At 46.4% G+C, this 18,568-nt stretch overlaps 1 protein-coding gene across 1 annotated transcript in view; it reads right to left on the bottom strand.

The window, feature by feature from the left end:
• The window catches only part of LOC135919093 (uncharacterized), a 197,662-nt gene extending 193,212 nt beyond the window's left edge, over positions 1-4,450 (bottom strand). The window contains exon 1 of the mRNA XM_070524449.1: positions 4,405-4,450. Coding sequence (XP_070380550.1) covers positions 4,405-4,435 — 31 coding nt within the window. The 5' untranslated portion in view covers positions 4,436-4,450. The remainder of the gene's footprint in view (positions 1-4,404) is intronic.
• Between the last annotated feature and the right edge of the window lie 14,118 nt (positions 4,451-18,568).

An 18,568-nucleotide genomic window follows, 5' to 3' on the forward strand; every position in this document is an offset into this window, starting at 1 on the left:
GAGGGCAGTTCGCAAGAGTGCGAGTTGTCTAACTCGAGTAAAGCCTGCTGCATTGTGCCAGAGTTGGTTGAGCTGTCCGCCAGTCGAGGCAGAGGGAGTGTTGATTTAATGGCGTTTTTCACTGGTCGATTCGGAGCAGGATTTCTTGCTCCGTGGCAACGAATCCGAATTTCACTGGTCGATCTGGAGCGGGTTCGCGCGTTCCACTGGTCGTTTCGGATCAACTCGCTCCGTGCCGGATCGCTCTCACTTGCTCCGCCGCCGAGGCGTGGATTCGGGCGGAAATAGCTCGCGTCACTTCCGTCTTCAAGCGAAATCGGTACCGGTTGGTACGCACAACATTGTGTTGCTTCGCAAAATGGCTGCGTTCGTTGCTGCTGCAGATCTCGCGTTTAGCGATGAGAGCTCGGACGACAGCGATTACTAGGTGGCGCAGGTGCTGTACGAAGCCTTCTATGCACGTTGTCCATGCATAATCCTTGCGGGCGCGACATGGAAATGACGGACTCTGCGATTGCCGTGGTCAAATTACGCACGGGGGACGGTGAGTTTGGTTGCCGTGGAAACGTACAGAGCAGAAGTCGGGTATGGTTTCCGGAACCGGTTTGTGCGACGTGCACGTAGACTTCCTGTGTGATCCCCCACGGAGCGCTTTTGCGCTCCGCTGGCCGATTCGGATTCGCGAAACCCGAGCGCTCGCTCGAGGATTTCGGCGGCCGCTCCAGATCGACCAGTGAAAAACGCCATAAGTGAGAATCACTCAGACTGTGCGGGTAAGAGACCGATCCGGGCCGACGAAATGTGTACCGGCCAGCACGAGGCACGAGAAGGCGACATGAAGGCGAGTGCAAGGAGAAAGCGCCGTAAAAAGAAGCGCGGTAAAGACCGAAAGTCGGTAAATAATGTAGCGCCGCCAAAGATGGCGAGAAACCCAAAAGGGCAGGGCGCGAGGAAAAAAATGCGGTCGTCTAGGACGATGTTGACGCATCCAGAACGTTCGAGCCACAGGTCAAAGGGGGACCGCGAAGAATGTTCTGCACGGACGCGGACAAAGGGCACGAGGCAGTTAAGCTCCTCGTCGTTCCGTAGTTCTTTTCATAGCTCAGCGTGCAGTTCGAAGAAACGCGAGGTGGCAGGACGAGACCAGGTGGGGAGAAGCGACGCGGTCAATCGGGTTCGTGTTGAAAGCGGGGCGCGGGGACGCAAATTGGCAGGAGACCGTAACGTCGTGGGGGAGCTGAGAATGAATCAGCCCTTTTGTTGTCTCTCAGCAGCCAGAGTAGCTTTCAGACCACGTCCACCCCGCGTTCGACTCAAAGTATGAGTCAGACGGAAGCGCTTGGAACGGGATGCCAGGAGAGCTCCCGTAGAAATGAAGCGTGTTATTTTGTTTTATTTTTGAGCATCGGAAAGTTTTCGCGATTTGAGACTGGGATTGTTTTCAAGGTGTAAGGTATGAGTTTTGTTTATGTTTTCGTTCGAGAAGCTCGAGATTTGAAAGATGCGTTTTAAGTAAACATGTAGTCTCGCGAGATGCTCATTAATAAGTAGATAGGCTTTTTTTGTGTGTGTGTATGAGTAACCTGAGGGTCAAGGTTATTGTTGAGAGGCCTATCGTAACGCGCGTGTGTTTTATTTGACCTTCTTTCTTTTTAAGTGTTGAATTTTCTAAGGTTAAGCGCGTAGATTTTCAGTGAGTGCATGAGTTGCACTGAGAAGCGTTCTTAGTTCCTTTAGCGCGTGTCCTGTGTGGACGGAAGGAAGCAGATTTATGACTGGGTTGCTGTTGTGTGTTGAGGGCAGCCGTATTCTGACTTCTATTATAAGTACGCGTGGAACGAGTTAGTAGAAGACGCATCATTTTAAGAGATCTGCGGAGTGTGTAAGTCCCGCGAGTTTAATTGTTCGTTTACGTCACGTGTCCTGTAGGACTTTCAGGCAAGAAACGTGAGTAAGCGTAAATGAAAAGTTTGCCTACAACGCAAGTACGCGTTCTGTTTAGTGACCACAAGGCTGGTGCACTTGTGATTACGTACTTGTGAGGTTGACCAGATTGTTCAGTGGCACCAATACGTGCGATAAATACGCCACTGCGATAGATTGGAAACATGCTGTTCGTGTAGTTAGGCCACTTATGTTATGTTCGGCTGTTTTCATTTGTTGTTTGCATCGTCAACGACCCTTTTGTTTTGCAACAACAATAGTACTCTGGTCTTGTCGGCAATCGAGGAGAAATGGATAGCTGTTTGGAAGGGTGGTTGGAACTGTTGTCAAAATTGGGGAACTAAAAGATCAGGGTTGATTTTGACTCAGTAATAGTCTGGCGAGTCAGGGGTGAAGAGCCTGCGCTTACGCGTGGTGCAGCGCTGTGCTGTTTTGTTTGTTTGACGTTTGTTCTCTAGGGCCCAGGATCCCGAGGGTTGTCAAACGTGGCTCGACCCCAGTACCCTGCAGCTTCTATCAGCGTTCCTCATGGCCAGCGAATTGATTTCACCGGCCATTCAGAACAACCGGGGCGAGGACGAGCTGTTAGATATGGAGCTGGTTCCTGCGATTACTTCGAGTTCCCCAGACCACATCGGATTGCAGCACAGCTAATTGAGGAATGCAGAAGCAGGAAAGCGCATTCCAGAGAAGCGGCCGAGCAGACAAGTTTAAGGCAACGAGTTTACATGCCAACAAGTTCGTGCGCCGCCGGGATTAGCAGGTGGGCATCCGACAATGAAGCAGGTGCAGCCCTCCCCTTCTCTTTGTTCGAAGTGCATTGCCAGTCTGCGATGCAAGACCGCAGCAAGCCGCCAGGTGTGACACCACGACACGGGCGCCTACCATTGGCTGAAAGTGGCGTCATCGGAGTGGACTCTCCCATTGGTCAAACATGACGTGACTTGCAGTGCTCGAAGGGTTTATAAGAAGCCTTCCAGAGAGACCTGAGGATTCTGGGACATGCCCTGATTCCCTGTTTCACCTCTCTCGAACTTCTTGCCGCGGGCCGCAGCGTCCGAGTTGCTGCTGGCCCGTAATGAGTGTACGCCTGTTACTGGACGCTCACGTCTCTTGTAAATAATATGTAAATAAATTCCCCCAAGTTTGGGTTTTCATCCCGGAGCCCGTCCTCCAACCCCTACAATATGTATAAAGTAAAATGAAATGAAATAAAAAGTTTAAAACATGAAAAATACAAAAATAAAGAAAGACGACACAAACAATGAAGTTATGTGTTTGTGCCTTTAAGTTTATCCAATATAGCATAACCACCATATAGAACTTAATACGGCTATTGAGCAATACAGCTTCGCTGGTCTTCCATCTTCACGTGGTGGAAGGGCTCTGAATTTTTTTGTTACGGGAGAGCGGCCGCTTGTTGCGCAGATGCACCGGGCGGGCGTAGCTATAGCGGTGGACGCGCTTCTGCCGTCATGACACTGAGAATGCCGCGCTTCCAGGCCCACTCTGAACCAAAGCCCTTCCTCACCCAGACCTAGACAGGAGGCAAGCACGGGACTGGCGCCGCCTGCAAACAAACACTTTCCCACATTTATACAGGCTACACAAAATGTACCCAGACAAATACAGCAACACATGCCCGTGGTGCGAAGGAACACCGACATTGGAACACATAACATTCCAGTGCGCGTCACGTCCGGCGGCTGCCACCTCACCGCTGCTAGACAACACTCTACATAACTGGTCGTGGGAGGCGCGACTCGCGGAAGTGGAATTGGGAAGCCAACTGGCGACCCTTGACCAGGCCCGGCGAGCCGCTGTAATCAGTGGGGCCCTGGAGGAGGGGCTCCACCCACCATAACCAAACAGTCTCTGTTACAATAAACGTTTACTCTCTCTCTCCAGGCCCACTCTGCGCGCCTAGTTACGTGCTGTTCTCTTGTTTCCCCACGCGCTGTCATTGTCGTAGTGCACCATATAAACGAAAGCAGATGTTTATCATTTACTGCATGCCGCTCAGTTGACCTGACGTCCAGCTGTGAGCGAAATCACACGCATGTATCAAACATGCAAGTAGGCTTTGTTTACCAAGCGGCCTCCAGTGACAAGAACTTTATTGGAATGTCCTGGGGAACTTGACTGAGTCCAATCAAGTTGGTGGCTCCGCCCACCACGGGACAGGGAGGTGGTGACTCTCTGCGACGCCACGGGCCCTCTGGACAGCCTGTAGTTAATGCGTGAATTCCGAGCTCTTCAGCGTGCCTTGACGCATAATTTATATTTCCCTTTGTGAAGTAATGGGGAACCATTCAGTATTCGATTCGATATTCGAAAGTTGTTTTCCTCGAATATCCGCATTTGACTCTACTGGGAAATTTCAGTATTCGAACTCCCCTAGAAATAACCGGTCATAACACCTGTTGCGCGTAATAAGACGTAGGTGCGACATGTACTTACTCCGTGTCCGGTTTATAAGCGTGAAGTACATAGTCCCAAGCGTATATACGTTTTGGAGTCTGGATAAAGCCGCTGCTACAAATGCAGGTGAACCTGGAAACGAAACAACGACAGGGAGTCATTTTCGACTTGTTTCAATTTAAGCTGATAGCAACTGTAGAAACGCGTTGAAGTGATGGCGCATAATTCGACTCTGCGACTCGGTAGTGTAGCAATAGAACAATGCGGCACTAAAATTAAATACAGGCTATTCATTTATCTACGTGCACTACTGCGCGACCTATTTAGCGGTTTCTATAGAAGGCACGAGACGTACCGACTCGCAACGGTCGGCCCTGCCATGCACGCGCTCCGCAAGATCGCGCGACAACGCCCGCAGCGGTCCCAGCTCAAGCACCGTTCCGTATTCCTTGGAAGTTACGGCAGCGTCTTCTGCGTTCGGGATCCTATCAACCAACACCTTCGAAAAGAAAATACAGGACGTAAGGGACAGCGAGCTTTCCAGCAACGACTGCGCGACGCTGCCAGCATGTCTTTTGCTCGATTTGCTGAGGACGGCGCGGGCGTGCTGCTCTGAAGCCGCTGGAGCAAAGTTTAGTTTCGACAGTGAATTTACATCAGCCACGTAATCCTCGAGCGTGACCTGGCTACAGGCCGAGAAAGCGCCCCTTTTTACTTCCGCGCGAGGTTTACTCGAAAACGAATACATATGCGACTAAGTACCTTGTTCGCACAACTCACACCGTAACAGGAACGATATGCGACGCATTTGAGACACTCAAAGCTAGACGCAACACCAAGGTGCTTCCCTAAATGGACAAAAAAAGTGCAAGAAAAATTTACGCGTGAGTAACATCTATATAGATTGGCTGAAAGTACTTTTTGAAGAAAGAAAAGACCCCTGCAAAAAAGGACCGAACGCTGCGCGAGTACGAGAGACTTGCCGGGCAATCGACAGAGTTCCTGTGGCAACGCACCCGGAATGGGGAGGGGGACCTTGTGAAACGGCTTAAAATACAATTTTGAGCCAAAGCTGATTGCTCCACAACTCCTAGCTAGGCATGGGTAGAAGCATAGGAAACAGAGCTGAGGATCAAGACCGTGAACGAGTTGGCGATGAAGCTGTGGACTGCGTTCTAAAGCGTGCACCACGTGGAAAATCAGGTATGCCACCCATAAAGAAAATTGTAATGAACCTAAAGAATGATGCGCTTGAAGCACTACAGGCAGATAAAGAAGGCGGTTTTGTTTTTCTGCCTAAATACCTTATGAACCAAAAATCCAGGCAAGCTATTATAAAGAATTTCAAAGCTATTTCTTTCGAACCGAAAAAACAAAAGAGGGCCGCCCTGAAACTACTCAGACTTGCACCTGGACTCGTTACGGCAGCTTGTGAACAAAGCGGAGACAGAGTTCCCTGAAGTTTTCTTCACTTGCAAATCCCACAAGCCTGAATACCCTTTTGGGGTTATTGTGTACGTGAAGACGTCGTGGCAATGTCATGTATATGAAAAGTTCTACAAGGCCATCTGAAGAAGTTACAGATAAATGTCCCTTTTCTGGTAAGAAGCTCCTAAGTTATCTTGGCGATAAATGAAGACCAGTGGACTGCATTAACCGCATTTTCAATAGATGCAGAGGACTTATTCTGTGCCGCGCGATGGTTTGATGTGCGCTGTGCGCGATAGGATGGAAGATTTGGGAGAATTCAATTTTTGGAATTCTGTTCGTGTCGACGGCGACAATTCTTTACCGCTTTTATATTTTTATCTTCATTCAACTGCTATAATTATGATGGCCAATTCTACATCAAACGCACTGGCATCTGTATAGGATCAGTCCTAGCCCGCATTTTGTGTGGCATATTTTTTATAGTCGGTTGACAATGTAATTTTTACTAAGTTGGTGGACACGCCTGTAACGCGAGCAATTAGGTACGTTGACGACTACTTAATTGTTATGAAGAATTGTAATGAAAACCCTTTATGCATTTTCATGACGCGGTCGAAGAAATTTTGGACTTGTTCATTAACTCGTCGGGAGGACTTAAGTTCACGTATGAATTGCCAGTTAACAACCGCATTCAGTTTCTCGATATTAATCTCTGGTTTTCTCAGGACTAGCATGTATGCTGGGCATATCACCCCAGATCTAAGAAAACCTTGTTGCGCTACGACAGCGCACACTCTAAGTTGATTAAGAGAGGCACGGCAACCACGTGCATTAAAGCGGCACCAAGTAAGTCGTGTGAGCATGAGTGCGAGCAAACTTTTTTTAAAAAATCGGATAGCACGATTACAGAACGCAGGCTTTCCCCGTTCCGTCATCATTTGAATTTGCGAAGCCATCTTGCAGGAAGAAAAACAAGGATAAGTTCCGAACCAGCACACAAACAAAAGAATAACGACAAGAGACCAGCGCACGTGGTGCCATACTTGCACAAGCTGTCACACAATCTAAAGAAATATTCCAATAGACATAACGTTGATTTGCTTGCCCCGTGCAAGCTTTTCTCGATATGTAATCGTATGAAAACGCGCGAAAGGGCCCTGTGCATCACAAATCATAAATCTCGTTTCACTGACCGTAGAAATAACGTTATCTATCAGATACCGCTGAGCTGTGGAAAAACTTATACATGTCAAACGGGACACTGTTCCAATAAAAGAGCTCCTCAGCACAGCAGTAATCTAAAGAATGGCTATGGGAGTCATTTAGCAGGACATTGTAACAACTGTCCCTGCACTCCCATATTTGAAAAACCAAAATTCATAGGGAAAGGAAAAGGTAAGAGGGAAAGGGAAATAATAGAGGCTTATTACATTAGAAAGGAAGGAGATAAATGTGTAAGCGCTCTCCCTCTTGCCTTGTCGGAAAAAATAGCTCTTTTGCATGAAAGATTATGATGTTGCTGATTTGCAGATGTGGTTGCGACTAGTGTACGCATGCTTATGCTGACAAAGGCTGGAGAATTTCCAATAAACTTCCAGTTGGCAGTCAGCGCTAGTCTGTGGTATTTGTTTCCTCGTGTTCCTGTTTTATTCGCGCTGTTCAGCCTCAGTTCTAAATGTGAACCAACTGGCCCTCATCAAGATCTTACTAGACCTACATCTAGCGGAATCAATTTTCCTTTCAGCTCATTAAACTCAGGAATGCACAGCGCAAGGCCCGCACCGTGATGACCATTTCGTGCACACATAAGATCAATCATCATTTTGTGATCTCGCGCGCGGAGAGGGGGGGGGGGGGAGGGGGAAGCGAAACAAACTCTATCGGAAATTGTAGGAACATATTTTGCCACTACGGTAGTGAGGTATCAAGGTAGGTCTGAGGCCAGCTCAAATAACACTTAGTACTTTTCATTGTGTTCGCCTCAAAAACGCATAAAGTTGCCTCACTTGTGGGAGGTGTTAAGACAAGACCATTTTTATGTTTACAAACATCGTTACTAAAAGACTTTCAGTTAAGCCCGTCTAAGCCGTCTGGAACAACACAAGTTGCAATAGCTTATGAATATGCACAACTCTCCAGCTGGCACCAGTTCTGCTGCAGAACTCGAACGTGTGAAAAGTGAATCTTACTGCTAAGAAAACAAGAAAGCTGCATAGATGAGCTCGATGCCTGGGGCACGCTCCTTATATCTGAAGCCAGAAAGAACGTGTGCCTATAGTAAACTACGGGACAAACTGCTCATTCTTCCTTGGCTAACTTGACTGCCCAAAATGCATGACCGGAACTTTTGTATAGGGTCATGAACGCAGTGTTTCCACAGCACGGATAAAAGGGTTACGAGTTGGCTCACACGGACTCACTCAGACTCAGATCAACCCTTGAGTCTGATTTCGAGTGAATGCGGCTGAGTAGAATTCTTGTGAGTCCCAGTCCGAGTGAGTCCTAAGTTCATATATATATATATATATATATATATATATATATATATATATATATATATATATATATATATATATATATATATATATATATATATATATATATATATATATATATATATATATATATATATATATATATATATATATATATATATATTGAATGAGTCTGAGTGAGTGTCGTTTATCTTGCGAACCCATGGCAAAGAATACAAAAAGTGAAGCGCAATTGACGAACAATGACGTACAACTTCCTTGTTTGGAAATTCCTCGTGTGAGAACGTTCTTGAAGATATGCAAATTCACCGACACCAATTTCAGCCCAAGGAAGTAAAGATGGCAGAGGCAGAGATCCACGCGGCTCAGCGGCTCACCCATTCAATGATGATTTCATTGACTACTCAAAGCGTGCGTCCGTGTGGCAGCAGCTGCCAGTGAGCGCATGTGCTTGCTCTCGGCTTTTTATTTCCATAGAATACTTTATATTTAACCAAAAACACCGCTGCTTGCTTGCTAATTGCGTAATAATATTGCGTAAACGTGCGGTAAAGTTTATACAAATTCATAAATATGCGCCCATACTCCTCTAATCTTGTACAGCCCCATTTCATAGCCTGAAAAAAAGAAATCTGATTTGCGGATAAAAATACTTCCATGCAAGGTTAGAACTAGCTCAATTATTTTCACACCGTTTGGTACTCGAGTGAAATTCGTGGATCCTCGACAAAGGGGGAAAGTGTAGGGGGGTTAGCACAAAAGAATGCCTGGATATTCGTAATTTATCACTGTACAAACTCTCGTTCCTTTTGGCGAACCATCTCGCACATTATGGCAGCCCGTAAAACATCCGGCGCTGCAGAGACGACGACTGCAATATGTGCACCTGAGTGGACGCATTCGCCCGACTTGGGAGAGTTCACCATCGTTGTGAATACCTAGTGCAGCACATTGTTTTCTAAGAGTTTTCTAACACGCTCACATATTTTTTGTTAGATGACTAAACACGACGTACAAATAATTGCCTTCCTCGTTCCGTTCGGATTTAGAAGCTCAAATTCGGTAAGTCGCGAAATCGCGACAAATGGCTATCAGAGGTGACATTCTCCCGGCGGCCCTGCGGTGTCCACTTCTGCATGCAGTGCACGATTGCTTATGGTTCCGCTGCAACGGACACCGCCGCGTGTCGGCCGTTCTCTCAGTGTCTCCTGTCAATGGTGTGCAACCATGAGGCTAGTCTGAACGCGGATGCAAGGTTGGCGACGACCGTGGATAGGTGGCGCTCTCCTGCTGGCCATGAGACATTGGACGTGGTAGTTCATAGTGTGTTTTTTTTTTCTCATTGGTTAACGTAGGTAGGATATTAGGCAGCATAGTAGCAAGAGCTTGGTGGCGCAAGCCACCGCCCCGTTCCAAAGGGGACGCTCATAACATCCATCCATCCATGAGGTAGCGGTTTCGATCTCCCTGCCATGGCAGCCAGCCGCATTTTGGCGGAATGCAGAAACACTATGTGTGGAGCCCGGTAGAGAACCCCAGCTGATCTAAATTAATCCGGAACGCCCCATTACGGCATCTCTCGCAGGCCGTATGTTGTTATAGGACGTTATGAGGAATAGGAGTAAGAGAGAAAGATAAAAGGAAGGCAGGGACGTTAAGAAGTCAAAGAGCCCGGTTGGCTATCCTACGTGTGGGGAAGGGAGAATCGGAATAGAAAAAAAGGAGAGAGCGATGGGAAAGAGGGAGTGAGGGAGGGAGGATAGAGAAACGTGCGCAGGCAGTACTACAGAGTCAAAGGCGCTCGCTCAAGCCAGACGTTCTGAGAAAGCACAAAAGTGCCTTCACTGCCTTCTGACCCGATGATCGGAGGGGACGGTGTTCTAGTGTTGTTTGTTCACTCAGAAGACGACCATCTCGTTTCATTTAAAGCACCAGAACAATAGGAGTAATAATGCAAAAGAAGACAGGACGACAAGAGACATGCACAGGCGCTTAATTCCAACCGAGTTCAACGCGGGAAAACGATTGTTTTTTTGGGGGGGTGTTTTTTTTCGCATTAAACTCAGTTGGAAGTAAGCATTTGTGCATGTCTCCTGTCGTCCTGCCTTCTATTGCGTTTTTATTATTAGACTATGGAATACCAGGTAGCCCAAACTGCCACTTTTCTAAGTTACGAGGAAGCTTTTTCTCGGGGTCAACTCCGATTTCGATATGCAGATACACGTAGAACGCAGAAATGCTTTCACGAATCAACCGACGAACCGACTTGAATTACATTTCAGACAGAAAAGCGAATTCTACTAAATGTACGATACAAAAAAAAAATTTAGGGCCCAAGAACTGGCGGAGCGTCACCACGTTCCCGTCCCGACTTGGGCGTCGCCTACGGTTTCGGCCCAAGGAGCTCGCCGCGTGCGATCTCCAACGGCTTAGACCCCTCAGGACCTCAATAAAGTTCTTGACTGACTGACTGACTGGCCTCAATATATATTTTTTAATATTGCCGAAAATAGGGAGCCGATAAATTAATTGAGGCGCATCGTTTACAAATTCGTAACTCATTACATAAAAAATGAAAGCATCGAAATTCTGTTAAGCGCATCCGTTTGAGCATCTGAAGCGGCCAAATGTGAGATATCAGTTGGCGCCTTACGGGAGACTGCCACAACGTTTACGAGAATTTTGCAAACGTCCTACTCACAAATCATTGACATATTACAGAGTGGCACATACTACTTATTGTTTTTTTCTTTGGATGTCTTAGTAGATGCAGTTTACTGAACCTTGCCATCGTCTTTTATTGCTGAGTTACATAGTTGTAAATCAGTACTTTGTATGAAGCAAACCTCATCGAATTCAGTGCAGTGGGTGACGAGTAAGACGATTCCTCCGTTCCTATGTACTTAGATTGGGGTACACCTGAAGTGAAGCTTCCTCTTAAATCCCGTAATTTAACATTTGAAAATTAGTACTTCAAACGTTCGCGTACAGCGACCGCTTCCACTGCACTGCACACAATTCCCTAGGACGCTGTGAACGAGTGTCCGCATGGCTTCCCGCGTGCAAGAAAAGAAGAAGAGTGCTGCGCGCATCCCCTCCCCATCCACCTGCCCGGCGGATCTGTGTCAACCGCCGCTCTGAAATTTCTGCTGCCTGGCTTTCTTTTTTCCTTTTCTTCCTTTTGCCCCTCTGCGGAGTGCTTGCATCTCCGTCTGCTTGAAGTTGCAAACTTTCGCTTTCTCTTTTGCTTCATCTCCCTACACGCGTGCTTTCGACTGTTTTGCGTACTCTGTGCGTCGGGTGGAATGTGAGCTGCAAATCAAACACCAAATACAGATGCAGTACGTATTGGTCAAGTTGCTTCGGAGACCTCGCTCCAAGTGTTCGGCTCGGCTTACGGATGGAGCTGCTCGGGGCCGCTTCGCGTCATCCGGCGCTTCAACAAAAGCAGCTGCGGTAGACGTACGCAAGAAAATCCAGCCCCAGACTTTCGGAGCGCGCCGTATTATTGAGCAGGTAGGAGGGCTCACTGTATGACACACAAGCGTTCGTTTCTCACAAGTGTGACAGCATTTGTCGAGCTCACAGAGCGAGTCTATAACAGCGAAATGTCTACGAAATATATCAGAAAATAAAAAGCTATCCTTGAGATCAGAACGCGTACCTGTTACGAATTCTCCTTAGACAAAGCGAGTTAGATGCTTTATTTCAGGCTTCCGGCGCCGCGCAAGTAATCATTATGTGTGAACTAGTGAGTAATTCGTAATAGTGTACGATGCATGCACAAGCTGGAGACTTGCTCGTACATATATGACCACACTCGGCGCACGGCCACAGGCTTTTTCGTATAGTGACGCAATGTGCGGTAAGCATGTTGACATTTGTGAGCTATAGTTGAGGTCGTGGTACGTAGCCTTGTATTTGAATAAATCTGAATGCGTCAGTGCATAAACAGGAGCGAGCCCTCGGACGTAACGAAACAAAAAAGGAATAGACAAAACTGGATATTGATTGAGCAGTGACTGAATTATTACCATTATTTATTTTTTATTTAAAATGCCCTCAGGGCCATATGGCATCAAAGAGAGGAATGGTTACAGAGCAGTAGTGTATAACGTAAACAAACAAGTGCAGTCACTTCTGTTAATACAATGATTCTCCTGATTATACAATGTTAGCTATTGTTTCGCGGAAAAGTTTGTTATCGGGGGTGGCTACGATACTTGAGGGAAGGTGATTCCATTCCTGAGATGTACGGGGGACGAAAGACTGAAAGGAAGACTTCATGTGACACGAATCAATTCCTGCCTTACTGCGATGATCGAGGCGGTTTTAGATGTGCTGAGGCCGCAGGATGAAGGACGCATTTCTGGCGTGTATACTTTCTACGTGGAGTCGCCGGGATTAGGAACTTCCACAACGCGATGCGAAATATTGACGTTCTCATTGCGGTGGATAGAGATGTTATGGGTTTGTCGCTTTGATTGGCAGATAACACACGGTCGCACGGCACGTGCTTCCGGCATATTTTTGGCGTGGCATCGACCGCCACCGTCGAATCAGTTTCACGTTGTACTATAATTTATTTTGTCATGAACGAAACCCGTGCTAAAGACGTCCTCGTTGGTTCATAAATGTGGACGGATCACACGCGAAATTGCCGCGGCAACTTTCCAAATGGACACAGAAACACCAGGTGACGCCGTGACAAAGATACATAGTAGTGAACACATTCGAGACGGTTGCTTTTGAAAGCGGAGTCTGTGGCTAGTGAATAAAGGGCGGGGCTCAACATCGCTATAAGTACTGCACAGTAGCCTACAGGAGGGACGCTGTAGTGGAGGCCTTCGGATTAATTCTGACGATCTGGGGTTCTTTAACGGGCACGGAAATCTTAACATACTAGCGCTTTTGCAAAACTGCTACTAGGTCACTACTGGAAGCCGCCTACTGCGAGGTCGATGTGGCCTCGCAGTAAAATTGAGAGCGTCGTCTGCTCGTGTAGTCTCGCCGTCGTCTGCACGACATCGCGCACTGCGGGCGCCGAAACGTGATAGCTGTAGGCAGCGAGAAATGACCTGTGACAAATTGCAAAAACGAGCGCACAAAGCAGGCCCAAGGCCTTCAAAACAACAACAAGCGTCATTCCAAAAGTAGTTGTCGTGCTTGAGGTGTGAGTGAACGCTGTCGCGACTCTGCGCACGAAAAATGGAGGACGGCGCGCGGCTTTCTCGTGAGACTGGCTCGACACGGTGGGCCGGGCGTGCATTTCGCAGAGGAACACGGGTCGTGTTCGAGGGGCTTCTACTCTGTACGTGCGTTTCGTGGCTGGTTTGCCTGCATTTTTCTCTCGATGCCCTATTCCACATGTCTGTAAAGCTCTTTGTTCTTTATTTGCTTATACAAGCGCAACCCTTTCTCAAGCTACGGTTACGTTACGTGAAGATTGAAATTCATCATCATCATCATCATCATCAGCCTATCTTATGTCCACTGCAGGACGAAGGCCTCTCCCTGCGATCTCCAATTACCCCTGTCCTGCGCCAACCAATTCCAACTGGCGCCCGCGAATTTCCTAATTTCATCGTCCCACCTAGTCCTTCTGCCGTGCTCGTCGAGAACAGCAGATTGAAACTACTGCACTCAAAATGTTATTTAACGCATATCTCATTTGTGTTTCTGTCCTATGACCAGGTGTGAAAGGTCCAAAAAGCCGTAGGTTGGTTAATGGCAAGGAGCGAGCGTTATACCGAGACTAAGGCTACACCAAGCTAAAAGTAAGTGATAATTTAATCAACAAAAATTTCGAGTAGGCGAATATACGAAATTTCGAATGTGAATAAAATATTATTTGTTATTTGATTCTAGATCTTACTATTCTAAATGACTAATATTCGTTTCTATTACAAAGGATGCTTATGCTTATGTGCATAATAATTTTGATTTTTTCAGTGCGTCAAACAGTGCTTTGCGTACTATGTATGTTACCATGTAGGTTCTGTGTTTCTTTGTGGTGAATATTGTCTAAATATTGTATAATTTTTGTTATGTTTCCTTTTGCATTTGTTCATTATGTATAAGTGTTATCAGACTGCAATTACCTTTGTTTTAAAAGCCTTGCTGTGAAGCCACTGCCAAGCGAAAGGGGGCTGCGGCTTTGTCAAGCTGTTTCTGACAGCTTTTCCTGCGCCTCCGCTGTCTGTATTTGTACAAGGCAGAAATAAAGAATTTGAATTTGATGCCTTGAAATAGAGAAACTATAGTGGTGTGCGAATAGCGAATATTGAGGCCGAATCGAATACGAATCGAACAGTGCCAGAAGCGAAGCGAATCGAATCGAAGCTTGCGCTATACTTTAAAGGGGTCGCACTGCTGATTGGCTGGCGTCCACTTCTCGGCCGATGGTTTCAAGCGCAGGCCACTGGGGAATCCAAACTGTTTAGCTGCACCCGCTGTGTACCAACTGTTATCCCCGACACGTACTTCTAATAGAACCGAGCGCGCTAACTGGTGAGCAGAGCAATATACGACATATACTCGAAACAAAATATGCCTGAACCAGTAGAACAACAAATTATAAAAAAAGCAGCACAAGAAAAGAAATGTACATGCATGTTTCTTGAGACTGGGAACAAGCAATTGAATTCTGCGAAGATTTTCAAAGTTTGAGGATTCCTGCGAAGTCATTCATTCAATATTCCAAAGCATCCAGTTGTCGATTAAATTACTCTCGCTCGACAATCTGCGAGCACCATATTTAGCTCAGTGGCCACGTATGTAGCACATAGAGCTTATGAACTCAGATACCTCGTTAAATATGTTAATGTGTTACTGAGCTGTCTCCTTTATGTATGTTCGTTTTGTTTTAATTTATTTATTTAGTATAACATCACTGTATCCCTGTGGTGAAGAAAATAATGCAGGAAGCAGACCTGGCACTTCTTGAGCCTTCTCTCTCCCTCTCCTGCTCTGACCTTTGCACAGGCATCGGTTATTCTGTTTTCACGCAGACCGAGCGGAAGCTCAGTTGCCGACGTTTTTATCAAGACATTGGACTACTGACCCAAGTGGCGCAAGACCGACTCAAGCATGTTATTATTCAATAAGTTACGCAACCGATTCCGCCAGCCAAATCTTGGGACAAGTGTGGCACAGGACAATCAACGGCAGTAGTGGGCGTAACACACCACCGCCAGGGGGCGTTGCTTCTTTGCCAATGCCTCGGAAACAACGGACAAAGAAAATGAGACCGGAGAAGCCGCAGGAAACTTGGTTGCGCAGGGAAAACCAGAGACCACCGACCGCGACGAATGGATACAGCAAACGCAGTTCATGGTTCCAGCAGACGATTCGGAGCGAGGCTTCGAGACCGGACGGCAATAAAAAAAATCCCCAAAATGTCGGCTAAAACTCATACAAAGAAAAAAAATACATGGCATAGACGAGGGATTTGTGGTCAAGGTTCTTGAACAAACAATAAACTACACAAAGTAGAAGCTTCTTTCTTCCTTTTCTTTTTTTAAAGTCGAGGCGGTCGCTGGGCCGTCTGTTCCTGCATGTGGTCCCGGCAGACGAAAGAACGTGGTCTTGCGCGTCGTCTGCTAATGCGGCCTTGAAATTTCTGGGTGACCACGCGGAACACGTTGCGCGACGTCACAGCCTCTGATTGATGGCGGCGAGCTACGCTGAGATGAGCATAACGTATCCCAGTGGTCCATATATTTTCGCTTGGACGAGCTCGTGCTGGCGCACGCGCCGACGAGGAAAGACGAGATCACAGCGACGATTTGCGCGCCTTCTGGGGAGCGAATGGAGGGTTGGTCATAGCCACCACGCTGGACGGCTGGGGTGTGGTTTTCTCTTGACGCTCTAAAAAGCACGAGATTCGAAAGAAGACACGCCTTCGGTTCCCGATGGGGCGTCTAATCGTTTCTGTAAGCAAACAGCCGTTTTTTTGCATAACGCAGCAACCTGTCCAACGAAAATTAAATGTCCGTCTTCTATTCGTGAAGTAAATATCGCTTTCGTGGTCAATGCAATACGCATTCCCTGTCAAGCGGGCAAGTTAAGTGCACTTACGGAGAGTGCACTCGGTTTTAAGTGCATTTGCCCAAATCTAAACGTCGCAAGCGGAGTGCACTCGTAGAAGAGTGCACTCCGGTCGGAGTGCGGTCACGGAACGCACTTTGCTGGTCGAGTGCATAGCCTCGCCGCCAGCGGTTTCAACGATACAAAATGTAATGCATAGCAAAAGGACAGAAGTTCATTCTAGCTGTTGAACAGCTTTTAACAAAATAATCAGAAGAGAACTCGTTGGTATTCTGTTCTAGCAGGATCAAATGCCGCCGTTATATTGTTCTGGATTGGCTAGGCCTTCGTCTTGGCCGGCCTTGACTTGTAAAACATTTATGATAAAAATATTTGCGGTTTTTTTTTTGTTGAGTAAATATAAATTAAGATTGTTTTTTTTATTTTTAATAAAACTGAAGCAATCGCTTTCTAGAAGATTTTTTTTTCTACATCTTCAAAAAACCTAATTTTAGCCTGTCGCCATTTTTTCTTTACCGCGTAGCCTAAAGTGTTACTCGAGGTACTGAAGTGCACTCCCAGTAAGTTCACTTGCCCGCTTGACAGGAGTGTAAGGTGCATTTTGTCTTATAATTCACGCATACAGAGTACGCTATTAGCCCCGAGAACGAACACGGGCGGCACTGCGAGCGCCGCTCGCGTGACGTCAGGGCACGGACTCGCGCCTGTCGTCTGCTACAGTTCGGGCGTTGTCCGGGCGCTTTCTGCGGTGTTTTCGTTTGTTCGCCTTCGTTCTCTCTGCTTGTATACTTATGGTGGTCGTCTCAAATATATTTTTACGACATCTTCCTTTGCGAACATTTATTCAAAGAGCTAATTTCTTAGACAACAATGCAGCTCTCGAAGGCAACGCTACAGTGCCAGCCGAAGCGACGCAGACCACCCATTGCGGGTTTTTCATGCGCGGATAGACAATCGCAAAAGCATAGCCTATAGGAATCCAGTTATGATACCATACCTGCCGCGGTGCAACAAGTATGTCACAAAGCTGGCTATATATGACTTCTACAGCAGTTACGTTGATTTTATTACGCTAAAATAGGTTTGCTCACGACGAGTAGTTCATGGTATTATTGCATTCCCTCACAGAAACGCTCGGCAGTAGCACGGGGACTTGACTAATAGTGGAGCTTAGATTCTACACGCCTCACTTGCTTCTTTAACTGCTTGTCAACATTAGGCGGTTCTTCCCGTGTTTACTTTTTTTAAGCGGCGGAAATTTGAAGTAAAGTTAATGAAGGCTTACAGCTATTTACAGAGTACAAATAGGAATGTACCAATATGTATTTCCTTTTCCGTGCTACACGTTCAGCTCACCTCTTTAGAGCGCGTTTGTTAATGATTGATAATGTATGTTATGTTCCTCTTTTTTTGTCTATGTTACCAAGTGTTTATCATTTATGTATTTCAATGCCGCAGTGTGTTTTGCATTGTTATTGTGGAAAATTTTCACTGTTCTTTCATATATTGTATAACTGTAATGTCTTACGGCCACTATATAAATGTAATTTATATGGCGCTTGATGTGTCACCCCGTGCAGCCATATTGTACCTAAGGGGGTGAGGTTACCTCAAGCCGCGTCTGTGCGGCTTTTTTCCCTCATCCACCTCCACTTACCACTCCTCTGTACATGTGTGTGTGTAAATGGAAATTAATAAATCAAATCAAACTCACTTGAGAAATTTACTGGTGCTTGCTGCTTGAGGAATATACATGACGAATCTGTTTGGCGAACTGACACATGCTGCTCGGCCCAATTTTTTTAGTGAAGTATGCCTGCTGGACCGCATCGCTGCAGCCAGAAAGAAGTCGAAGCGTCAATGATTAGTAGTATGGGACATATTGAAGATATCGAAATTCCCCCGGTGGAAGGTCAGAAATCAAGTGAAAGTATATGCAAGGCTTGTGGTGCTTTCTTTATGAATGTTTGCGATTGGATTGGAGCAAACTTAATTTGCCTGCAAGGTTCTCTTTTATGTACCGACGAAGCGAATAGTTATCCGTTTGTATAATTGAATAACGCTGGATCGAGACATGGTGAGACAGAAGGTGGTTGAATTTTCCTTTTGTATACAGGAAATCTAAGCTGCGGTGTAGTAGCTCGAGAATACTTTAGCCATTCTAGTTGGCGCTGTAAAAAAATGCTTTATGGTTTTAATTCGAAGTTGTAGTGAACTGATGGGTTTCG

Source organism: Dermacentor albipictus, chromosome 8 (genome assembly GCF_038994185.2).
Source record: "Dermacentor albipictus isolate Rhodes 1998 colony chromosome 8, USDA_Dalb.pri_finalv2, whole genome shotgun sequence".
NCBI lineage: Eukaryota > Metazoa > Arthropoda > Arachnida > Ixodida > Ixodidae > Dermacentor > Dermacentor albipictus.